Below are 21,557 nucleotides of genomic sequence, written 5' to 3'. Positions count from 1 at the left end.
AAGTAATGATAATTTGTAACTGATACAGAACTTAATAGGTAGCCAGTGCAGAGACTGTAAAATTGGGGTAATATGATCATATTTTCTTGACCTGGTAAAGACTCTAGCTGCTGTATTTTGGACGACCTGTAGCTTATTGAAGAAGCAAACCATTTTTGACTGTAGAGGAAGTAACAGTACATCCGTCTAATTGCAAACTGTAGTCTACCAGATTCTGTGTACTGTTTTTTTTTTTTTTGGTCCAATAATTGAAAACATAAATGTGTGGTCATATATGATTAAATAATATGCTAACAATTTACCAATCTGTCACAAAATGTACATCCACTATCAGATGATAAGAGCAGTCTCAGTACTAGTCAATAGTTTCTGGTATCATATCAAGTTTTTTCTGAGCTACCGGACCCCCCCACCCCCATCTGAGGGTTGTCCCCCCCCTAAAATATGATTTAAATGTGTATTGTAAATAATATAATGATATCTAGTTAAACTAATTGTGTTAGTACAAAAATACAAATGCAAACTGAGCAACAACAAATAATGTTTTAAACATCTCGAGTTCCCTCTGCTTTGCCTCACAGTGCTTTGGTTCACTGCCTGCTCCCCTTTTACCTCACCACCACCGACACACACACACACACACACACACACACACACAGAGTCCGGTGCGAGAAAACAACGTGTTTCAACAGTTGTGGAACTCCATAAGTCTAGCTTACTTTATTCACATTAAACATCGGATGACGTGATTATTTTCTCTTTAATATAGATGATGCGGAGTCATTAATAAGTCGTGTCCAAAAAATATTATTGTATACCAATTTACTTTTGTCACCGATGTAGTGTGTGCTGTTTGCGATTATAACAGGCGTTTACCTTGTTTAATAACGTCTAACACACCCATGGTGTACGCATATACAAGTCTTGTTCGTTAGATTAGACTAGTGCGGGTGCGCATTTAGATTTTCCCGCGTTCACTATGATTTAGTCGGTTTTCAGTGGCGGCTCCTCGGGTGAAGCACAGTTCCCCCAAATTTTGAGGTGAAAACGAGGAAGATTTAATGTTAATACAATTCACTATTCATTTCAGTTCATGTCTCCGAATGTATATATTTTCGTTTGAAATTTCACAGTTGTAAAACCGTTACATAAAAGCTCCGCTTTTATCTCGCGAATGTGCCGAATCTGCTGATGTAATTACAACCGCTAAGTGAAAGAGAAGGGGAGGGGGAGGCCAGGGGAACCAATCAGCATCGAGTGTTCACTTTCAGCGCTGAGAAGTGCTGAGAAAAGTAACATCATAGAGGAGGCTAGCCTCCCTTCTGCTATATCAACCAACCACCATGGAGACATAAATTAGTTGGTTAAATATTAGTTTGAACCTGTTTGTATACAGTCCATGGTTTGAACGTCTCCCGGAGCGGCTGGGCTGATAATTTACCAAGTATTTATAATGAGTAGCGATATTGAATATATTTTCTTTACGGTTTATGACTAAAAGCTGCCAAAAAGCCATTTTAAATAATAATAATAACAAATGGCAGGGATCCCCAGACCAATACAATTAGTTTGCCTCCTCTATTTTAAAATTCACGAGCCGCCACTGGTCGGTTTATTTCATTTAATATAGTTAATATAATATAACATCACACTAAGAGTGCAGTTGTTCTCCAGCTATTAGCATAACAAATTTTGATTAAAAAAATAAAATAAAAATCGAATAAACAAGAAGTTAATATTAAGAGCATTTTTTAGGAACCATATTGCCTGTTTTAGCTCTATTTCACCAACAAAAAAGTTGAAAACTTTTCCCGTCTTTCACGTCTATACTGATCTCACTATACAGTTGTGTGAGGGTGTATGTCTAAGAGTGTGTATGCCTTCATTTTGCTAGGCATGGCAAATTATTTTATATATGCATATTTTAAATATAACTGTGAAGCAACAACATTGCTATTTAATTTGCTATATAAATAAATAAAAGTTTTCCATTTGTATTTTGGTGGCTTGATTGTGCAAACAACTTCAAAAACATTGCAAAAAAAAAAAAAAATGTTTTGAAGAATGTTTTCGTCAATTTAGTCAGCTTTTTCATTTAACCAAAAAGAAACTTTGAGAAGAAGGGTAATGGAACGGTCTCCATGCAATAACAATGCTTTCCTCTCTGTAGTCTGTACACATATCCTTAAGTACAATTTTGCCTGTTTTACTGGTGTCCCCTTCAAAAATTGCTCACGAGAAATGCTATGTTTATTGCCCCCCCCCCCCCCCCCCCAACATTTACATGAGATTTTCGCCCCTGCTATTGGATTTGTTGAGGAGTTGAAACAGGTCAGAAAAATTATTTCTAAAGCAGTCTTTTGGTAGAAATGATGGTTCTACCATATTTGTAACAAGGAGTTAAGTTGAGTTCACTGCAGTCACCCGGATCCAGTACGTATCCAGACCAGATGGTGGATCAGCACCTAGAAAGGACCTCTACATCCCTGAAAGACAGCGGAGACCAGGGGCCTGTATCAAGATGGAAGCTAAACAAATTCAGAGTTACAGGATTGGTTTTGAGTTGACAAAACCAAACCTCTCCAGTCTGGCTCTGTTGGTACCATGTTGCTGTTCATCAACTTTGTCAACTGAGGCTTTGATCCTGAGTTTGTGGAGCGTGTGCACATGAATGTGTGACATCACTGGCGAGCAGCCAATCACTAGCCTTGCAACACAAATCAAGTTTGATCTACTTCTCGCAAGAGACCAAATGAGATTCAGAACTAAAGGTTAAAGGTTTTGCTAAAGGGTTAACAGATTGAAGAATGACAAATTTAAACGTCATATGAAAAATGAAAGAGGGCAAATAATCTTGCTCTATCAGTGCAGTGACAAGTGAAACTTGTTAACTTAGTTTATACATTTGAAAATATTATAGTGATAGAGACCCGAACAAGTAGGGTCAGATTTTTTTTTTTTTAAATAGTGCAATCTATTGATACTACAGCTTATTTATATTACATGATCTATATACATTCACATGTGAAAGTGAAAGTGAAGTGACATTCAGCCAAGTATAGTGACCCATACTCAGAATTTGTGCTCTGCATTTAACCCATCTGAAATGCACACACACAGAGCAGTGAACACACACACACACACTGTGAGCACACACCCGGAGCAGTGTTCATCATTTATGCTGCGGCGCCCGGGGAGCAGTTGGGGGTTCGATGCCTTGCTCAAGGACACCTAAGTCGTGGTATTGAAGGTGGAGAGAGAACTGTTCATGCACTCCCCCCACCCACAATTCCATCCGGCCCGAGACTAGAACCCACAACCCTTCGATTGGGAGTCCAACCCTCTAACCATTAGGCCACGACTTCCCCAATTTATTTACAATGCACAATTTACAATAACTTAAACTAAAATAGCTTGTGTGTAATAGATAAATAATAATAATTATATGAGTCATAATTATGATAGAAATCATAAAATGACTGTAATTATAATTAAAGCCAGACTTTTAAATTGTATTATTTATTTATAACATTAGTGACCTTTAATTTGGAGCAAGATAAACTGGAGTGTCTTTGTGTCAGACATGTGTCACTTCTCTCACATCTGATTGGTCCAGCTTCAGTCTGAGATCTATAACCCAGAACATAACCCTAACCCTGGAGCAGGTCTGTGGAGTGTGAGTGACTATGACAGTGAACGCTGCTAAAATCCAAGCCACTTACATGGCACCTAACACCCAGGATTGGTGCAAACTAACCTGAAATTTACCTGACTAGCCAGCTAATCCAGCTTCATGATACTAGATGACTAGAGCCCCATGAACAAAAACTCATCCTGGGGCCTGTATCATGGACAGCACTTCCCCCTTGTTGCTTTAAGACCCGTTTATGGTGTGTTTTAGCCGGTTTTTCGCATGGAAGGGTCTATAGAAATCTGGCACCCTATTGAACGAAGTTAACCTGAGAGAGCGTCCCGTTCACAGACACCAGAATGAACGAGTTGACAGTAACGTTCATCAGGCATTAATACAGCACGTTCAGTTCACGTTCGCCCAAAATATGAACGAGTTCATGAACTATCCTTCAATGAACGCGTTCAGGCACAACACTGCATGTAAGTGGTACCACCGGGACAAGACCACAGGAAACTTCTGCCAATCTGACTTGGCTGCTGCCTGGAATTGAACCACATCATCCTGGTTTAACCAAACTTTAATTTATGATGATAAAGGCAAGTGCTCCTGTAGCTCAGGTGATAGAGCATTGCGTTAGGTTGTGGGTTTGGTTCCCAGGGAACACATGTTAGATTAAAATGTTAGTCTGAATGCACTGTCGCTTTGGATAAAAGTGTCTGCTAAATGCATAAGTGCAGTAAACCCACAACATATTGGCCACATAACATGTAACTACCCTAAAACTAATCCTGTAATATGACCTCTAGATGACATCGTTTATCGGTTATTCACTTGTTGTGGAGAGTATATATATATATATAGAGAGAGAGAGAGAGAGAGAGAGAGATTAAGAAAGCGTTCTTCAGGAAACGTGTGAAGAATGATCACAGAATGAGTCTCTGTGTGACCGATAGATGGCGCCACTGCTCGCTTAATTTGCAGCAGCAGTAAAACCACATGCATTTGAGTTTGTTAGAGCAGGACTCTCTCTCTCTCTCACACACACACACACACACACACACACACACACACACTCTCTCTCTCTCTCTCGAACACATTCGGAACAGCAGTCGCGGTAAGAGTATCTCACAAATGTATCGTATTATAGGCCATTCTCACTCGGTTGATGTTTGATGTTTCTTTAGCTCCGTTGTGTGTATTTTGTGTCCATGCTCCCTCAGACTCGCGGTGTTTTGGCTTTTGTTGTTTTGTGTAAATATAACTTTGTGATGTGTGAATTCAGTTAATTAGTTAAAGAAACTGAGTGAATCTGTAGACATGGTTTGTATGCAGCTTTTGCATTAGTCAGGTGAGTTTTGTTCTTTAGGGTTAGTGTTAATTAACTGATAACTAGAGGAAGGAGTTCAGAACTAGAGATGAGATGAGTTTTAGGGTTTGTTTTGAACACATCAGCTGAAGTAAGACTGAAGGAGGACACTGCACTCTTATATCACAGAAGACAGACTAATAGATGAGATGAGAAGAGCTTGTGTCCTGGTCGAGACCTTAGATGAGGAATAGAGCACAGCACCATCTCTGACGGATGAAGCAGCATTTCTCACCTGGGGACACGACTAAAGAAAGATCTCTGGCAGACAGAAGGGGGAATCAGTACTAAATGCATGGTTAGTGTGACTACAGTGGGTTAATTATTGGCTGTCAACTACTGAAAATGAACAGTTAGAAACTAAACACTCATACCATAATGACAGTATAAAGTAAAAATGTTTAGCCTGTGTACTGTGTAAGATATGTGTATTGTTTTGTGTATGCAATCAAACATAGTAATAATAACTAATAATCAGTCTGCTCTCTGCTTGACTTGTGTATGATGTGTGACGTGTGTATGATCCTGCTCACACATGTCTCTTCATCAATCACTTTCAGACCTTTTCTGCTCTTTTTTCCCCCCTAGAAAACATATTTTTACATATTTTTAACTATTTATGAAACGGATCTGATGAAACACACCTTGAATGCATTGCATTACAGATTGAGATTGATTATTAAGATTCAGCATTTAACATCAGATAGATCATGTTATTTCTTCTGCACAGTGACTCAGAGCACAAGAATGTGTGGTTAGTTATCTGCCCTGTTTGAAACTAGGGCAGGTAATGAGAGTTAAACATTGACTGGCTAAACTCACTCCTAACACAGAAAACAGGAAAAGTCTAATCCAGTACAACCAGAGGTGTATTTGAAAAGTCTTAAAATGCTTCACGTCACACCTCATGACATCTGGCTGTGTCGTTTGGTGTGGATCTCTTGTTTTAGATGGTGTTTAATGTGTGGAGCAGCAGAAGCTGGAGAATCTTTTCAGGATGAGGTCATTACATGACTTTTGGCCTCGAGCGAAACAGATGCAGTCGATTCATGATTTATGCACTGCAGGATTATTTAGGATTTCTAGGATTATTTCTGCAGTACCAGTGCGAGTCAATATATTGTACTTTCTTTCACGTGTATGGGAATAATGTAGTGATCAAAACAAAATAAAACTTTCTAATATTTGAGCTTTGTTTCTAATATCACAGCTCTGCTCACTTTGGGATGTTTTCTACACACTACTGAGGGAGGAACATCTCAGTATACACTATAATGCTATCAAAACACTCTTCCTTTTACTCATATTTGTCTACAGAGTTTATTTGAAGCTTTTAAGCAGAAGTGTCTTTAGATCGGTAGGTGTTTAAGATCACGAGAAACATCTAATTCAGTCAAGTGTGGCCAAATGTCTGTCTGAGTGTGATTGTTAGTCTAAACAATTGTTGTTCTCATATTTAGGTCACTCCATGTCAAATCAACAAATTTCAGAAACTAAGCAACATTTGGTTTTGGACCACTGAAAAAGGGTAATATTGAGCAGTCTGGACACAGAGCTGCATTGAGATGCTCATATCTCTGGGACTGAATGATAAAGGAGTTCAGAAGGAAAAGATTATGAAGAACTAGAATTTTAAATTATATTGCAATATGTTTTAATTCTATCCATATCTCTTGAGTTATAGGCATGCAGACTTTGGGAAAAATTATATTTATGGTATGTTCATTGCAGTTGTTTTGACAGGATACATTTCTATCCATATCTCTGGAACTGAACCATACAGGGCCTTAAAAATGAAAAAGCCAAAAGGAAAGTTTGCTGAGATCCAATATCTAAAAGGCATTAAGATGTCTTTAATACGTCTTGAGTTACAGGCATGCAGATTTTGGCAAAATAACACAAAAACTGCCTTATAATAATGCTACAAAGATCAACAGATGTACTGATCTCTGAGTGAAGATAACATTATGATGCTGCCATCTTTCTAAAGTCATTTTTACACGGCTCTGAATCACAGCAGAATATTCACAGTAAATATTCATCCATGTCATTTAATATCTTGGTTTCCGTCACTATATTTATCTTTCTTTAGAAAAAATATGAGCAAAATCAAAAATGAGAAATTTGTCTAGTTTGACTCTGTTTGAGCGCGATGAGCTTTCAGCTGATGTTGTGAGAGGATGAGTCCATCAGCGTGTGCGGACAGGTTCTGAACTCCAGCTGTTTGTTTTTCAGGAGAGCGTGTCATAACACCTCAGACTCTCAGTGCTGTATTCACTCGCCGCTGACTGAAGGTCCTCCACTCATTCTGTCACTAGACATCATGTCCATCGCACTCAAACAAGTGTTTAACAAAGACAAGACATTCCGGCCCAAGCGTAAGTTCGATCCGGGCACGCAGCGCTTCGATCTGCACAAGCGTGCGCAGGCATCACTAAACTCAGGCGTAGATCTGAGAGCAGCGGTCCAGCTGCCGCACGGCGAGGATCTGAACGACTGGGTGGCTGTGCACGTGGTGGACTTCTTCAACCGCATCAACCTCATCTACGGCACGGTGTGTGAGTTCTGCACGGAGAAGAGCTGTCCGGTGATGTCCGGCGGCCCGAGATACGAGTACCGATGGCAGGACGAGCTCAAGTACAAGAAGCCCACGCCGCTGCCCGCTCCACAGTACATGAACCTGCTGATGGACTGGATCGAGATGCAGATCAATAACGAGGACATCTTCCCCACCAGCATCGGTGAGTGTTTCATCTTCCATCAGCATCTCTGGAATATTAGAAATTTAGTTTTTGACTATATTGGTTATGAATATTATTGTTGCTGAAATTGCAATGTTTAATTGAAGTCAAGCCACCTTTATAGCGCTTTATACAGTACAGATTGTGTTAAAGCAGGTTTACAGTATTAAACAAAAATATAGTGTGCTAATAATGCAAGAGGACCTTAGAAAACAGTCAGTTTTCCAGCTTTAATCAGTTAGCGACCCCGGGCTGGACATGTACACGGTGAAAGCCGATCCGCCGAGCAAAGTGGATGTATTTCCTCAGCTCCATGCAGGATGAAGGGGATCTCGTCCTCTTTTAAAAGGCCAAACAAATCAGTTTCACTTTCACAGTGAAACACACAGCGTCTATACGACAACAACAATACTACAACGAGAATAAAAGGTACACCGTTTTCTGTGCGTGAACATCTGGGCGGCATAATGTAAATCTTCCCACATAGTGACGTGGAGATGTGTGGACGAGTCTTAACTTTTATAAAGAATATATTTTTGGATTTGAAAGGGGTCTTCAGCTGTAGTTCTAGGGAGTCTCTCATGAAAACAGATTTTAAAAGAGTTGCATTTGTAGGAATAAACTTTATATTTCCTAAGTTTTATGAAGCCGTTGTTGTATGAATGTGTGCTGCACGTCGGTTCTCTTCTGGAGCATGTCTACACTTCACTCCTGACTCAGAGAAACCCATCGTTTTGTAGTTTTCTGCCTGGTGATGGATTTGTTAAATTTCGATGCGTCTTGGGCTGTTAAGTGTAATGATCCCTGTTTTTTTGGGCCATTAATCTTCAAATCCTCAGGCGTCGGGATGGTTGCAGACATGCTGGTGCTGCTAAACGCCTCACAGATCCTTATTTCAACAGATTTTTCGCTTTGATTTGTATGAGACAAGTTGTGTGAGTTGTTGGAATTAGTTCATTCATTTCCATTTCAATGAAGTTTTCCATTGGCTTTCTTTGGACATAGAGTCCCTGTCTGGTGTAATCCTCCGTGTGATCATATGCACAGAAAACATTGTCGTGTCGTTCCTGTGGGTCATTCATCACTGAGGGCAGAAGGAGCACAATCACAAACATGCTGTCAATAATTCAAGGCCATCAGACGCTCTGAGGACACATCAGCTGTAACCGAACCCTGATGTGATCCACAGCGGCCTGAGAAACTGAAACACAGCACTCTTCACTCTTCAGCACAGTTTGTGCTTTACTGACAGATATTGTACATTCATGTGGCTAAAACAATTATACAGATACAAATTAAAAAATGTAAATCAATATCTTTTAATGGAAAAAAGAGAACAAAATACACAGAGGTGGGTAGAGTACCCAAAAACTGTACTCAAGTCACCTTTATTTATATAGCGCTTTAAACAAAATACATTGCGTCAAAGCAACTGAACAACATTCATTAGGAAAACAGTGTGTCAATAATGCAAAATGATAGTTAAAGGCAGTTCATCATTGAATTCAGTGATGTCATCTCTGTTCAGTTTAAATAGTGTCTGTGCAATTATTTGCAATCAAGTCAATGATATCGCTGTAGATGAAGTGACCCCAACTAAGCAAGCCAGAGGCGACAGCGGCAAGGAACCGAAACTCCATCGGTGACAGAATGGAGAAAAAACCTTGGGAGAAACCAGGCTCAGTTGGGGGGTCAGTTCTCCTCTGACCAGACGAAACCAGTAGTTCAATTCCAGACTGCAGCAAAGACAGATTGTGCAGAAGAATCATCTGTTTCCTGTGGTCTTGTCCTGGTGCTCCTCTGAGACAAGGTCTTTACAGGGGATCTGTATCTGGGCTCTAGTTGTCCTGGTCTCCGCTGTCTTTCAGGGCAGTAGAGGTCCTTTCTAGGTGCTGATCCACCATCTGGTCTGGATACGTAGTCAAGTAAAAGTAAAAGTACTAGTCTTGAATAGTTACTTGAGTAAGAGTAAAAGAGTATCGGATAAAAAATCTACTCAAATAGTTAGTTACTAGTTACTTTGGGTCATATATACTGAGCCTTTTTTTTTTTTTTTTTAGATATATAGATAAAATGTATGTAATGTATGTGTGTGTTTATAAATGTATATATTTCATCAGCCTTTACTCCAATTTATGTAATTTATTATAAAACCCTGTCTGTTTATTTAAGTAACAGATATAGGTGTCATGCCATAACATATTTTTAATACGACTGACTTGTGAAATGTGAATTTAACATTGAAAGTTAATGTGATTTAAAAATTGCTAGCCCTACCAATAACATTTACATTATTAAAGATCATTTTCACTGACAGTCTAGAGTTCAATATTGAACTCTCAGAAACTCCCATTAAAATCACTGAAACTGTTAACACTGTGAAATCAATATCTTAATTATAGATTCGTACACACATCTGCACTTTGTTGTTTCTGACGAGAGAATTCTCCAGAAAGCGGTCTCTAATCAGTGAGCGAGTGAAGGAAGCACCGGGATTTTAGCGATGACTCATCTGAACTCCTCTGATTGGCCATTGCATTCATAAGCTCAACAGAACCGTCTGTGATTGGTTATGATGCGCAGCGCTGTAAAAACACGTCTATCTCTGGCTCAGCACCAGCAAGCGATCACAGATCTGAATTTAGCAGCTGATGATATGACTTGCTGAACGTACTCGCACCGGTGTGATTGTATTAAAATTAATAAAATCTTAATCGGCTATTTTTTGTCTTTTGGAAGCTGCATTCAACTTGACTCCCCTCTGTTATAAGCCACACACGTACAACAAACTAATGTCACAGTGGTATCCTGTACTGTAATGGAATGTAGCCCAAGTTATCAAACTGATTCATGAACCAATTCACTCGCTTGCCAATTGGTTTCATCAAGCCTTTGAACAGAATTGACTCAAAAGAATGAATCATTCGCGAATGGGCATCGCTCATTGCACAGAGAAGAGTAGCCGTCGCGTTTGGAATAAACTGAAGCATTTATAACATTTATTGCATTAAGATAAAGTAACGAGAGGAGCGTGGCCCACAGTAACGAAGTAAAAGTACAGATTTTCCCCAAAAAATTACTCAAGTAAGAGTGTAAAGTACCAATCTTTAAATATACTCCAAAATGTATTAGTTACCCCAAAATATTACTCAAGCAAATGTAACGAAGTAAATGTAACTCGTTACTACCCACCTCTGCAAATACAGTCTATAATTGAAAGTAAAATCCATAATGTTAAATGAAGATAAAGTTGCACACAAAAGAAATGCTGCTCTTGTGTTCACATCATTAGAACTGCATTAAGATCCACTTGCAGAAGCTGATTTGTTGTGTTCCTGTGGATCTGGAGGATATTTTTCAAATGTGTTTAGGATCTGATGTTTAGACCTGCAATGTAGTGCAGTATACTATACTGAGTGAGTTATCGGTTTAGCTCCTAAGGGTTTTTGTACATGCAGTTTTATATAAAACTGCATGTACAAAAACCCTTAGGAGCTAAACTGAAATTGTGGTTTTTGTGTTGTACTAATGTTTCACAGTAAAGCCGTGAATCTCTGTTATTGGGGTTTCCATGTTTCTGATTGGTCAGCATTCTAAGGCACTTGCAAATTGCTCAGAAATTCTTGATCAAACCATTTTTGACAGATTTTTTGGTTTCCAGTTTTGATGGTTTAGCTGTTCTTTCATTGCTAGATTGAGCCCTACTTTAGTGTGATCTAAGAGAGTATCCAAAAAGTTTTCTAACTTCATCTGTAATGTTTGGCTGGTATTGTTTCCTCTGATGCTGGAATACTTGTGTGACATGCATTAAAAGTCTGTTTGTGATGTGAGCTCAAGCCAAATCCGATACAGGCCAGTGCTGGCTCTACTTTGAAAGGCATTGTTTTTGTGCAGGTGTAATAATTTTGGTGAGTGGTAGGATTGGGAACGTCTCTTCTAATAGAGAGAAGTGTCAGGAAATGTCTCTCAGTTTGAGGTAGAGGAAGGAAAAGGAAGATCCTGTCCATCACTTTTGACTTCCTGTGTCATCCTGTGCCAAACAATGGGTTGAAAGAAAATCGTGTCTAATAGAAACCGGACATGTTCATAATTAGCACTTATGTCTAGAATTATCAGCACGATGAATCTACTCAGGGTCTGTCAGTCCGCTTCAGAACGTGAAGATTCATCAAGCTGCAGCATATAAATGTTCACAGTACTTTGTTTTTCAGGCTGTATTATGAGCGGATTAGGAGTGCTGATGACCTACAGTAACTAACTCACTCTCCCCAACAGATCACATGACCGAGAGCCTAAACCGGTCAGCAGCTCGGCTTATCCTGTGCTGACTGGGCTTTCTAAAAGGGGTTATAAACATATCTGCATGCTGTGGATAATTGAATTACACACTATATAACAGCAATGTGTCACGCCATCATCCGTACAAATACTGTACAGTAGCTTTAACCTGACTAATACCGTGCTCAATAAGTCATTCTGAGTCTTTTGGTTGTGGCTATTAGGTGAAATTAGCTGTTTACAGCTGAAGGAATCATGGGAACTCAGAGGTTCGGAGGAAAATGGGCCTGAAAGCTTGATGAAGTAGGGTTTCGCTGTTCTTCAGAGCACTGAACATCTTCCTCTGCTCCTGTGATCCAGAGTAAAGTGAGTCTGAAGTCTGATTAAATCACAAGAGCTGCTGATCTGTGATCTGAACGCTGCTCCACAGAAAACAAGGAGCGTTTCATTCGGCCCTGAGCAGAACAAAATGAGCTTTTGTTCGGAAACAAAGTCACTAATTCAGTGTCACAAACACTCAAACTCATGTACGCTTGCACAACAGCCCCATATACAATCTTTCCACCAATACACAAGCATTATTTTGCATAAGAATAACTGAATGATGATTTCTTTGTACTTAAAATATGATGCAAATGCAAGATTCCTGCTGTTTTCCTTGAACCCATTCAGACCCTGGTCCATCATACTGTAATACAGTAAGCATCGTCAGCAGATCATCCACAAAGGGCTTTTTCATTTATGTTCATCTTTTCAGGTCAGCTGCTGTAGAGAAGGACACTTCCTGTAGGTGTTCAGGTGATTTCCTGTTTTTACAGAGTTTGTGATTTTCATATTAAACAGTCAGTTGTGCTGTACTAATCTGTCATTTGAACAACAAAGCATTAGTCGCAGAGCTGCTTTGTTTAGAGTGGATCCATGAGCGCCTCCTGCTGTTAGAGAGTGAATCTGCATCTCATTCAGAGCTTCTGCTGTCATGTTGCATGTATGCAGCATGTTTGATTGGATTGTGATTAAAATACAGTGGTTTTCTCTTTGGGAAAGTTGTAGCATAATTAGAGAGTTTGACTCCTAACCCTAGGGTTGTGGGTATGAGTCCCGGGCTGGCGACACCACGACTGAGGAGTCCTTGAGCAAGACACCGAACCCCCCCACTGCTCTGTGTGAGTGAGTGTGTGTGTGTGTGCGCACTGCTGTGTGTGAGCGCTTTGGATGGGTTACATGCAGAGCACGAATTCTGAGTATGGGTCACCATACTTGGATGTATGTGAGGTGAAGTGAAGTTACATTCAGCCAAGTATAGTGACCCATACTCAGAATTTGTGCTCTGCATTTAACCCATCCGAAATGCACACATACAGAGCAGTGAACACACACACACACACTGTGAACACACACCCGGAGCAGTGGGCAGCCATTTATGCTGCGGCGCCCGGGGAGCAGTTGGGGGTTCGATGCCTTGCTCAAGGGCTCCTAAGTCGTGGTATTGAAGGTGGAGAGAGAACTGTACATGCACTCCCCCCACCCACAATTCCATCCGGCCCGAGACTAGAACCCACAACCCTTCGATTGGGAGTCCAACCCTCTAACCATTAGGCCACGACTTCCCAAATTCACTTTCACTTTAATTTTGAATGGAAAGAGCACAGGCAAAGCCTTTGTTTATATGAAGATATTTTTGTTTTATTTATTTGATTTGGGGTTTATTTTAAAATGTGTGCACGTGTGTATAATTCTGAGGGTCATAATGAAGTCGCTGTATGTGATTGTTGTCACTATCAGTGAGATTCCTGTGGAACAGGAGTTGTGTTCAACACCGTGACCAGATGGTGGATCAGCACCTAGAAAGGACCTCTACTGCCCTGAAAGACAGCGGAGACCAGGACAACTAGAGCCCAGATACAGATCCCCTGTAAAGACCTTGTCTCAGAGGAGCACCAGGACAAGACCACAGGAAACAGATGATTCTTCTGCACAATCTAACTTTGCTGCAGCCTGGAATTGAACTACTGGTTTCGTCTGGTCAGAGGAGAACTGGCCCCCAACTGAGCCTGGTTTCTCCCAAGGTTTTTTTCTCCATTCTGTCACCGATGGAGTTTGGTTTCTTTGGCTTGATTAGTTGGGGACACTTGGCTGATTGCACAGACACTATTGAAGAAAGCTGAACTGGATGATGACATCACTGAACTGACTTTAGCTGGAAAATGATTCTGTTATTGTCCCCTTGCCGTATTAACAAGCTATTTTCCTGTTTAACAATGTAAAGCTGTTTGACACAACCAGTATTGTAAAAAGTGCTATTTACATAAAGGTAACGTGACTTGTGAAGGTTCAGATGATGTTTGTATTTAATTTCTGTAATTGTTGAACTAGTCCTCTGCTTATGAGAGTGTCTGCTCCACATCTTCATCCTTTCACTTCCTCTCTGTTTTCTACATTCTTCCTTTTTTTGTTTTTATCTTTTAGGAATTCCCTTCCCAAAGAACTTCATCCAGATCTGTAAGAAGATCCTGTGTCGTCTTTTCCGTGTGTTTGTGCACGTCTACATCCATCATTTCGACCGGATCCTTCTGATGGGAGCTGAAGCGCATGTTAACACCTGCTACAAACACTTCTACTACTTCTGCACTGAACTCAACCTGATCGACCGCAAAGAGCTGGAGCCGCTGGTGAGAACAGCACGAGACCTTGGCATAGATATAATAAAGCATCATTTTATTTCCTTCTGAAACCCTCTTCGTTTAGAAATGGACCTTCTGCAATAGATTCAGCTGGATAAAACCTTCCTGAATTCATTAATAATTGCTGATGAGAGAAAGCACCTTATCTCATGGTTATTTTATTGTTGTATTATTGATCTCATTCTGAAGCTGTATGACTTTCTTTCTTCTGTGAAATGCTACGTGATGTTTTCACAGAAACTGACAGTGGCTGGTTGCATTAACTGCTAGACTAGTCTTTAAAGTTATAGACACTTAATTCGTTTTTTCCTACAAGACTGGTCATACATAAAAATATAGATATATCTGAATCTGAATCTTTGATTCTGAAAAGTTCTTGTGTAATGTGGTGACCGCAGTACAGGAGCAGACAGAAGAGACTCGCTCTAATCCAGGCTTTCTGAAGTCATGTGTTGAGAAACAGACCCAGACTCTGGTGGCCATGCACTGAACATCTTTCTGTGAAGTCTTGTGGACTGATTTCTGTGTTCTGCAGATGAGAGAAAGTCATAGATTTGTAATCAATGATGACAGAATGAATAATTAATCCTTCAGTATTCATATCAGTGCAGTGATGTGTGTGAGTGTGTGTTTGTGATATTGCACTAATGTATTTTTCTCTCTGGGATATTTCAGAAAGAAATGACCTCTAGAATGTGTTTGTGAGTGCCGGCGTCTGGACCGTTTCTAAACACTCACACCTGAGAGGCTTTTCTCAGGAGCTTTAATCCTTGAACTGGACGTTGCCGTGGAAATAAGGTCATCACCGTGGTGATTCCAGAGCCTGGTGACATCATCACTGAGCCAGACTGACCTGTAAGGATGAGGCTGAGAGACTGACAGTGAGCTCTGATGCAGCGCCATCTAGTGGTGAGGCGTGTTACTCACACTGTGCTAACAGAGCACTCAGAGGACAGCTGTCTCATTCAGACATCTGTTCAAATACACAAATACCTTAATTTTAATGTTCAGCTCTGTGAGGTTTGGATGAACTGCTTCCATTCATCTCCAACTTGCTTTATTTCTGTTTGTGTTGCACTGAAATGAATTGTTAAGTTTTAGTCACTGGATCATTTGATGAAATGTCTTATTAATCTGATGCTCAGTTGAGCCTCGGACTGTAATTCTGTGAACTGGACGTCAGTATTCATCAGCCAATCACAGTGTGTTCATCTCCAGTTGAGGAGAATTGAAAAGGTCACACAGTATCTGTCAGATCTGTTCTGATTCTGTTCTCATTTCTCATTTGCATTCTGTTACTAAACTACTAATATAAATTAAGTTTAATAGGTTTTTTGTTGAGTTCCCACTTTAAAGCCCTCGTCCATCTTTTTATGTTTGAAACTTGACCCTGTAAATTTAATAAATAATGCAATAAAGATTTTTGATTGTATTTAACTGTATGGCTCCCGACATTTATGAGAACATTTCGGAAATATTTTATTGCAAAGTTTTTTTGTTTGTTTGTTTGTTTGTCACACCAGTCCTCCTCAGGTCCTTACACTGGTGTCCAGTTACATTTAGGATTGATTTTAAAGTTCTTTTACTCGTCTATAAGGCACTCAATGACCTAGGAACGAAATATATTTCAGATATGTTCACTGAATATAAACCTAACAGAGCACTCAGATCATTAGGATCAAGTCAGTTAGAAATACCAAGGGTTCACACAGAACAAGGGTAATCTGATTTTAGTTACTATGCTGCCGCAGTTGGAATCAGCTTCCAGAAGAGATCAGATGTGCTAAAACACTAGTCACATATAAATCTAGACTCAAAACCCATCTGTTTAGCTGTGCATTTATTGAATGAGCACTGTGCGATGTCCGAACTGATTGCACTATATTTACACTGTTTTTTTATAATAATTTTTTATGTAAAATCATTTTCTAACTGTATTAAATTCATTTTAAATAAATAGTTTTAAAATGGTTTGTTTTATTCTTGTTATTATTTTTCTTCATTATTATTGTACTTTCTTTTAATGTAAAGCACTTTGAATTACCATTGGGTACAAAATGTGCTATATAAAAAAAAAAAAAAAAAAAATGTGATTGTTAAAGTTGGCTCCTGCTGTTTGCAATACTTCTGTGTTTCCTTGCAATGATGTCGTTTTCTTCTCTGTAATCTGTACAGCAACAGAAAGTATCTCTAGCCGACCTGAAAAACCTTAACTTACGGTCTGTAAGCTCTTTATCAGTTGCACTTACCTTGATTATATGAAACCTGCTGGTCAGCGTAACAGAAGCTGGAGTTTCTTAAACGCTCATCTTAATTCCCAGAGATAGTGACTGCGCCGGATTAGACCCGAGTGGTTTGACGGGTGTTTCTTCTGTGTTTAATCTAAGATTTGTGAGCTGAGGCTGATATAAATGCCAGCGATTGCTTCTCTGCTTCTCAGTGCTGCGCTGGAGCTCCTGAGAAGACATTTGTGCTGTTCATTCTTCCATCATGACACAGACTCACTTAGATTTCACTGCTCAGGCAATCTTAATTATTAGTTGCATTGTTGTTCCTCTCAAGCCAGTTTCTCTGTCAGGTCTGTCTGCCTGAGCGTGAGCGACTGAGGGCTTCATCATGGATGAGAAACCGTCCTCGTCCGGCCCGCCGCTGTGTGTGCAGCTCTTCTCCACCGTGGCTCTGGTGTGTTTCAGTCTCTACTGCATCGTCAAAGGAGTTTCCTTCGGCCTCTTCAACTGGTGGTATGTCCTGGGAGCTGTCTGTCTGCTGGCCACCGGCTTCGCTGCCTTCCGCGTCTATGAGGTGTGTGTGATCATGGCACAGAGAGAGACGGCCGAGGGACAGCCGTGAGAGACCAGATGTTTGTCCTCATTAGGACGTCCAGCCAGATTCAAGACTGAATAACTAAATCAGCAGAAAAACTTGCACACGGTGACACTTGTGTTGTCCGGTGAAATGATTACACTATCATCAGAATGTTGTTTCTGTAAAGATGCTTTGAAACTGTATTGTGAAAAGTGCTATACAAATAAATGTGAAACTGATTTTAGCATGTCTTTAGTCTGCATACACATACTGTGACTGGAGATGATCAATAACAATGAGATAGAATGTGGATGAACAGTCTTTGTCTGCTGAAAATGATACCACATTAGAAGTGCAGTGTTTACATTATGTGTCATTTCATTAATAAAAGCAAACTTTCTTATATTCTAGATTCATTGAACACAATCGGAAATATTTCAAGAGGGTTTTTTTAATAATTCTGATGTTCATGACATACAGCTTCAGTAAAAAATCAGTTTCTCAAAAAATTTGAATATTTTCTCAAAGATCAATAAATAAAAAAACAAAAAAGATTTACACAATAGAAATGTTCAAGTTCTCCAAAGCAGGTTTAATTATGCATTTAATACTTGGTTGGGGCTCGTTTTGCACAAATTACTGCTTCAGTGCGGAGTGGCATGGAGGCGATCAGTCTGTGGCACTGCTGAGGTGTTTTTGTGCTTTGATAGCAGTCTTCAGCTCCACTGTATTGTTTGTCAGATGTTACTTCTCTTGCTCTTCACAATACCCCATAGATTCTCTGTGAGGTTCAGGTCAGGTGAGTTGGCTGGCCAGTCAAGTACAGTAATATCATGGTCAGCAAACCATTGGAAGTGATTTTGGCACTGTGGGCAGGTGCTAATTTGTGCTAAAATGTAGATGAGCATCTCCATAAAGCTTGTCAGCAGATGGAAGTAAAAACCAAAATATCCTACTAGATGGCTGCATTGACTATGGACTTGATAAAACACAATGGAGAAACACAAGCAGACGTCACAGCACCCTAAATCCTCACTGACTTCAGAAACATCACAATGGACTTAGGATTCTCTGCCTCTCCAGCCTTACTCCACGCTCCAGACTTTGATTTCCAAATGAAATGCTAAATGTTGGAGTCATTTCATTGTAATTTGTGTTTGTGACACTAGAGGGCATAGGAGTATTTTGTGAGTACGTACATTTAAGTCAACTTGAACTGCTGATGAGTAACAGGTGCGCAATGGAAGGTCAAACAAACTTTTTGATCCTTCTGTGCGTGATGTGATGAAGGTAGAGGAAATTGTGATTGTACCTCTTAACAGTTTGTTTGAATGAAAGTATTTGTTTATTAATGTAGAAACGAAGTTACGTTTAAGTTATATTTTTTCCTTTGTTTTATTTTGTTATTTGCAATGCCAGATGGACAATAAATGGATTGGCATATCCGACTTTTTTTGGACAATGAATTGATTAATTCAAGGTAAAGCATGCGTCAGAAACAGACTTCTAAATTCCATCTGCGTCCCTACAAGTTTAGTCAAAAAGTTTGACCGGAGGAGCCTAGGTGAGCTTTCACACCGAGATCGACGACTGAAGCGGATCAAATTGGACTACTATAAGAAAAGTCAGCTGATCTCAAGTCGAATGATGCTCATTCATGATCGTTTTGTTTGATGAATTAACTGTGGATTATTGCTTTGATTGACCGCGGACTTCAAAGGACTACAAACCCGCACACGTTAACAAAGAGGATTCAGCGAACACGAACGCCAAAGTTTGCAGCCTTCACCGTTTCGGGAACTGAGGTATGAAAAGCGCTTGTACTTGAACTTCATTTAAATGGCCATAAAAAAGTGCACACTAAACAAACAAACAAAATCCAATGCATTGATGGATTAAAAAAAGGGTGTTTGTGAAACCATAAACTGTTTCTTGAAATAATTATTTACCCATGTTTATGATGTCTGAGGTGATGTTTATGTCAAACATATGCAGTGAGTATTTAAAGGTTTAAAAATGGCAGATGAAAAGGAGTTTCATAGTTCTGAAATCGAGCATGATGAGGCTCAAACCCAGAATGCAGCGTGTGAAAATGTTGAATCTTCCATAAGAAAACGAGAGGTTAAGCTTACTCCTAAGGGGTTAATGGCAAAACAAGATATGTTACAAAAACAAAAAGTCCAAATTTGACAAAGCATCCCAATTGAAAAAAACTATACAAGGGTTTACGGGTAACAGAGAAAAAGAAAATGAGGTCAAAAGTATGTTTGAAAAGTTTACAACACAATGCAAAGAAGCACACGAGTCTCTGATTGTTTTATTGCCTGATGAAGAGAAAGACGGGCGTGAAACCTGGTTTAAAGCAAAAATGTTATGGGTTGCGGAATTCAGCACTGTGGTAAATAAATGGTTGGATAAGCTACAGGAGGAATGTGATCATGCTGCCTGTCAGCAGTCGCACTTCAAGCCACAAAAGTAGCCACCACAGTTCTGGCTCCAGCAAGTCCGATGCCTCTGTTCAACTTGCACACATTCAGCTTGAAGCAGAAAAGGCTGCTCTTGTCACTCAAGTCTTTAAAAGCAAAGCATGATATCGAGAAACAGTTGTAAATGTTACAGAAATGTAAGGAACAAATGGATATTGATGCAAAAATCACAGCCTCCAATGCAAAGCTATCTGTGCTTAAGACTTTTGAGCAGCGAGCAGACAGCATGTGTGGATGGAATGGACCACAGTGGATGGAATGGAATCCTATTCTATTGTTTCTTCATACAGAAATTGGGACAAAGCCAAGGAGTTGTGGGATTACAAATATAGAAAATGTTAAATCTAGGTTCCAATATAATAGTAGAATTTTTGGGGTAATAAAGGTTACATCCAAGAAGCTCAAATCAGGAAAATCAAGTGTCTGAGACATTAACTCTTTGTCTTTGTGTTCTTCCTTGAAGCTCAAGGCACAGCTGTGCCTTTTGTTTCTATGATAATGTGGATGTATCAGCGATACTGTCAGGCACCTCTGTATTTAAATGACACTGTTATGCTGACAAGATCAAAGATGGGAAGATGGCCAGTATCAGGCTGATCCCTGTACTGCATTTGCATGCTTTGTTTAGGTTTGTCACCACCTCTGTGTATCCCACCCAAGACCTCTTGATGACTGCAGCGCCACGCAGAGCGTTCTCAATAAAGAATCCTGCTGAAGATTACCCAAGAGTCTCCTGGTCTTCGTTTCTGAGTTCCCAACAGAGTACAATGCAAAGCAGCCAGATGTTACCTCACAACCCGCTTCATCTCATCATGTACAGCAACATGCATCTTCAAGACCTAGATCAACTGCTTCAGTAAATGGTGGAAGGTTTGGTTTCACACAGAATATGCTTCAAAAACATCAAGAAATAACAGAACTGCTAATACAGCAGCAAAAGTCTCAACACTTGTCACCATGTGAGATTCCAATGTTTGAAGGGGATACATTGCAATTCAGTTTGTTTACCAAAGCTTTTAAACATTGTCTGGAGGAAAAAAACTAATAACAAAGGTGACTGCTTGTACTTTGTTGAAAGGTATACAAGAGGGCGCCCAAGATGTATTGTTCGAAGCTATATGAATATGGCACCTGAAAGAGGTTATGATACAGCTAAAGCTATGCTTAAACAGCAGTTTGGGGAGGATTGTTTTGTTTCTACTGCATATATGGAAAAAGTGCTTGGATGGCCTATGATTAGGTACGAAGATATTGCAGCCCTTCAAGATTATGCACTCTTTTTACGTGGTTGTTGCAATGCAATGATAGATCTACAGTACATGCAAGAACTAGACATGTCAACAAATATGAGAGCAGTAATTTTAAAGCTTCTATTTAAACTCAGAGGAAAAATGGAGAACAACTGCTTGTGGTATCATGGAAAGACAGAAACGAAGAGCCAAATTTAGTGATGTTGTCAACTTCATTGAATACCAAGTTAAAATCATTTCAGATCCAATATTTGGGTCCATTCAAAATGTAGACATTAAATCGATTGGTAAACCCAAAGATGCCTACAAATGGAAA

The 21,557-nt window shown here is 39.7% G+C and overlaps 1 protein-coding gene across 3 annotated transcripts; it reads left to right on the top strand.

The window, feature by feature from the left end:
* Positions 1-4,658: 4,658 nt before the first annotated feature.
* Positions 4,659-16,132, top strand: LOC113069880 (MOB kinase activator 3B). Of its 3 annotated transcripts, XM_026242999.1 has the most exons (5): positions 4,659-4,748; positions 5,130-5,298; positions 7,236-7,741; positions 14,486-14,688; positions 15,376-16,132. In XM_026242999.1, exons 3-5 carry the CDS (start codon positions 7,324-7,326, stop codon positions 15,403-15,405), a joined length of 651 nt encoding a protein of 216 aa, XP_026098784.1. In that variant the 5' UTR covers positions 4,659-4,748; positions 5,130-5,298; positions 7,236-7,323; the 3' UTR covers positions 15,406-16,132. The 3 variants fall into 3 exon arrangements, with proteins under 3 accessions (XP_026098784.1, XP_026098767.1, XP_026098775.1); XM_026242982.1 differs by lacking the exon at positions 5,130-5,298 and having other exon boundaries at positions 4,677-4,748; XM_026242990.1 differs by lacking the exon at positions 4,659-4,748 and having other exon boundaries at positions 4,780-5,298.
* Positions 16,133-21,557: the final 5,425 nt, after the last annotated feature.

Source organism: Carassius auratus, chromosome 5 (genome assembly GCF_003368295.1).
Source record: "Carassius auratus strain Wakin chromosome 5, ASM336829v1, whole genome shotgun sequence".
NCBI classification, from domain to species: Eukaryota; Metazoa; Chordata; class Actinopteri; order Cypriniformes; family Cyprinidae; genus Carassius; species Carassius auratus.
The sequence above is the reverse complement of the archived record's forward strand: the minus strand, read 5'-3'. Positions and strand labels throughout refer to the sequence as shown.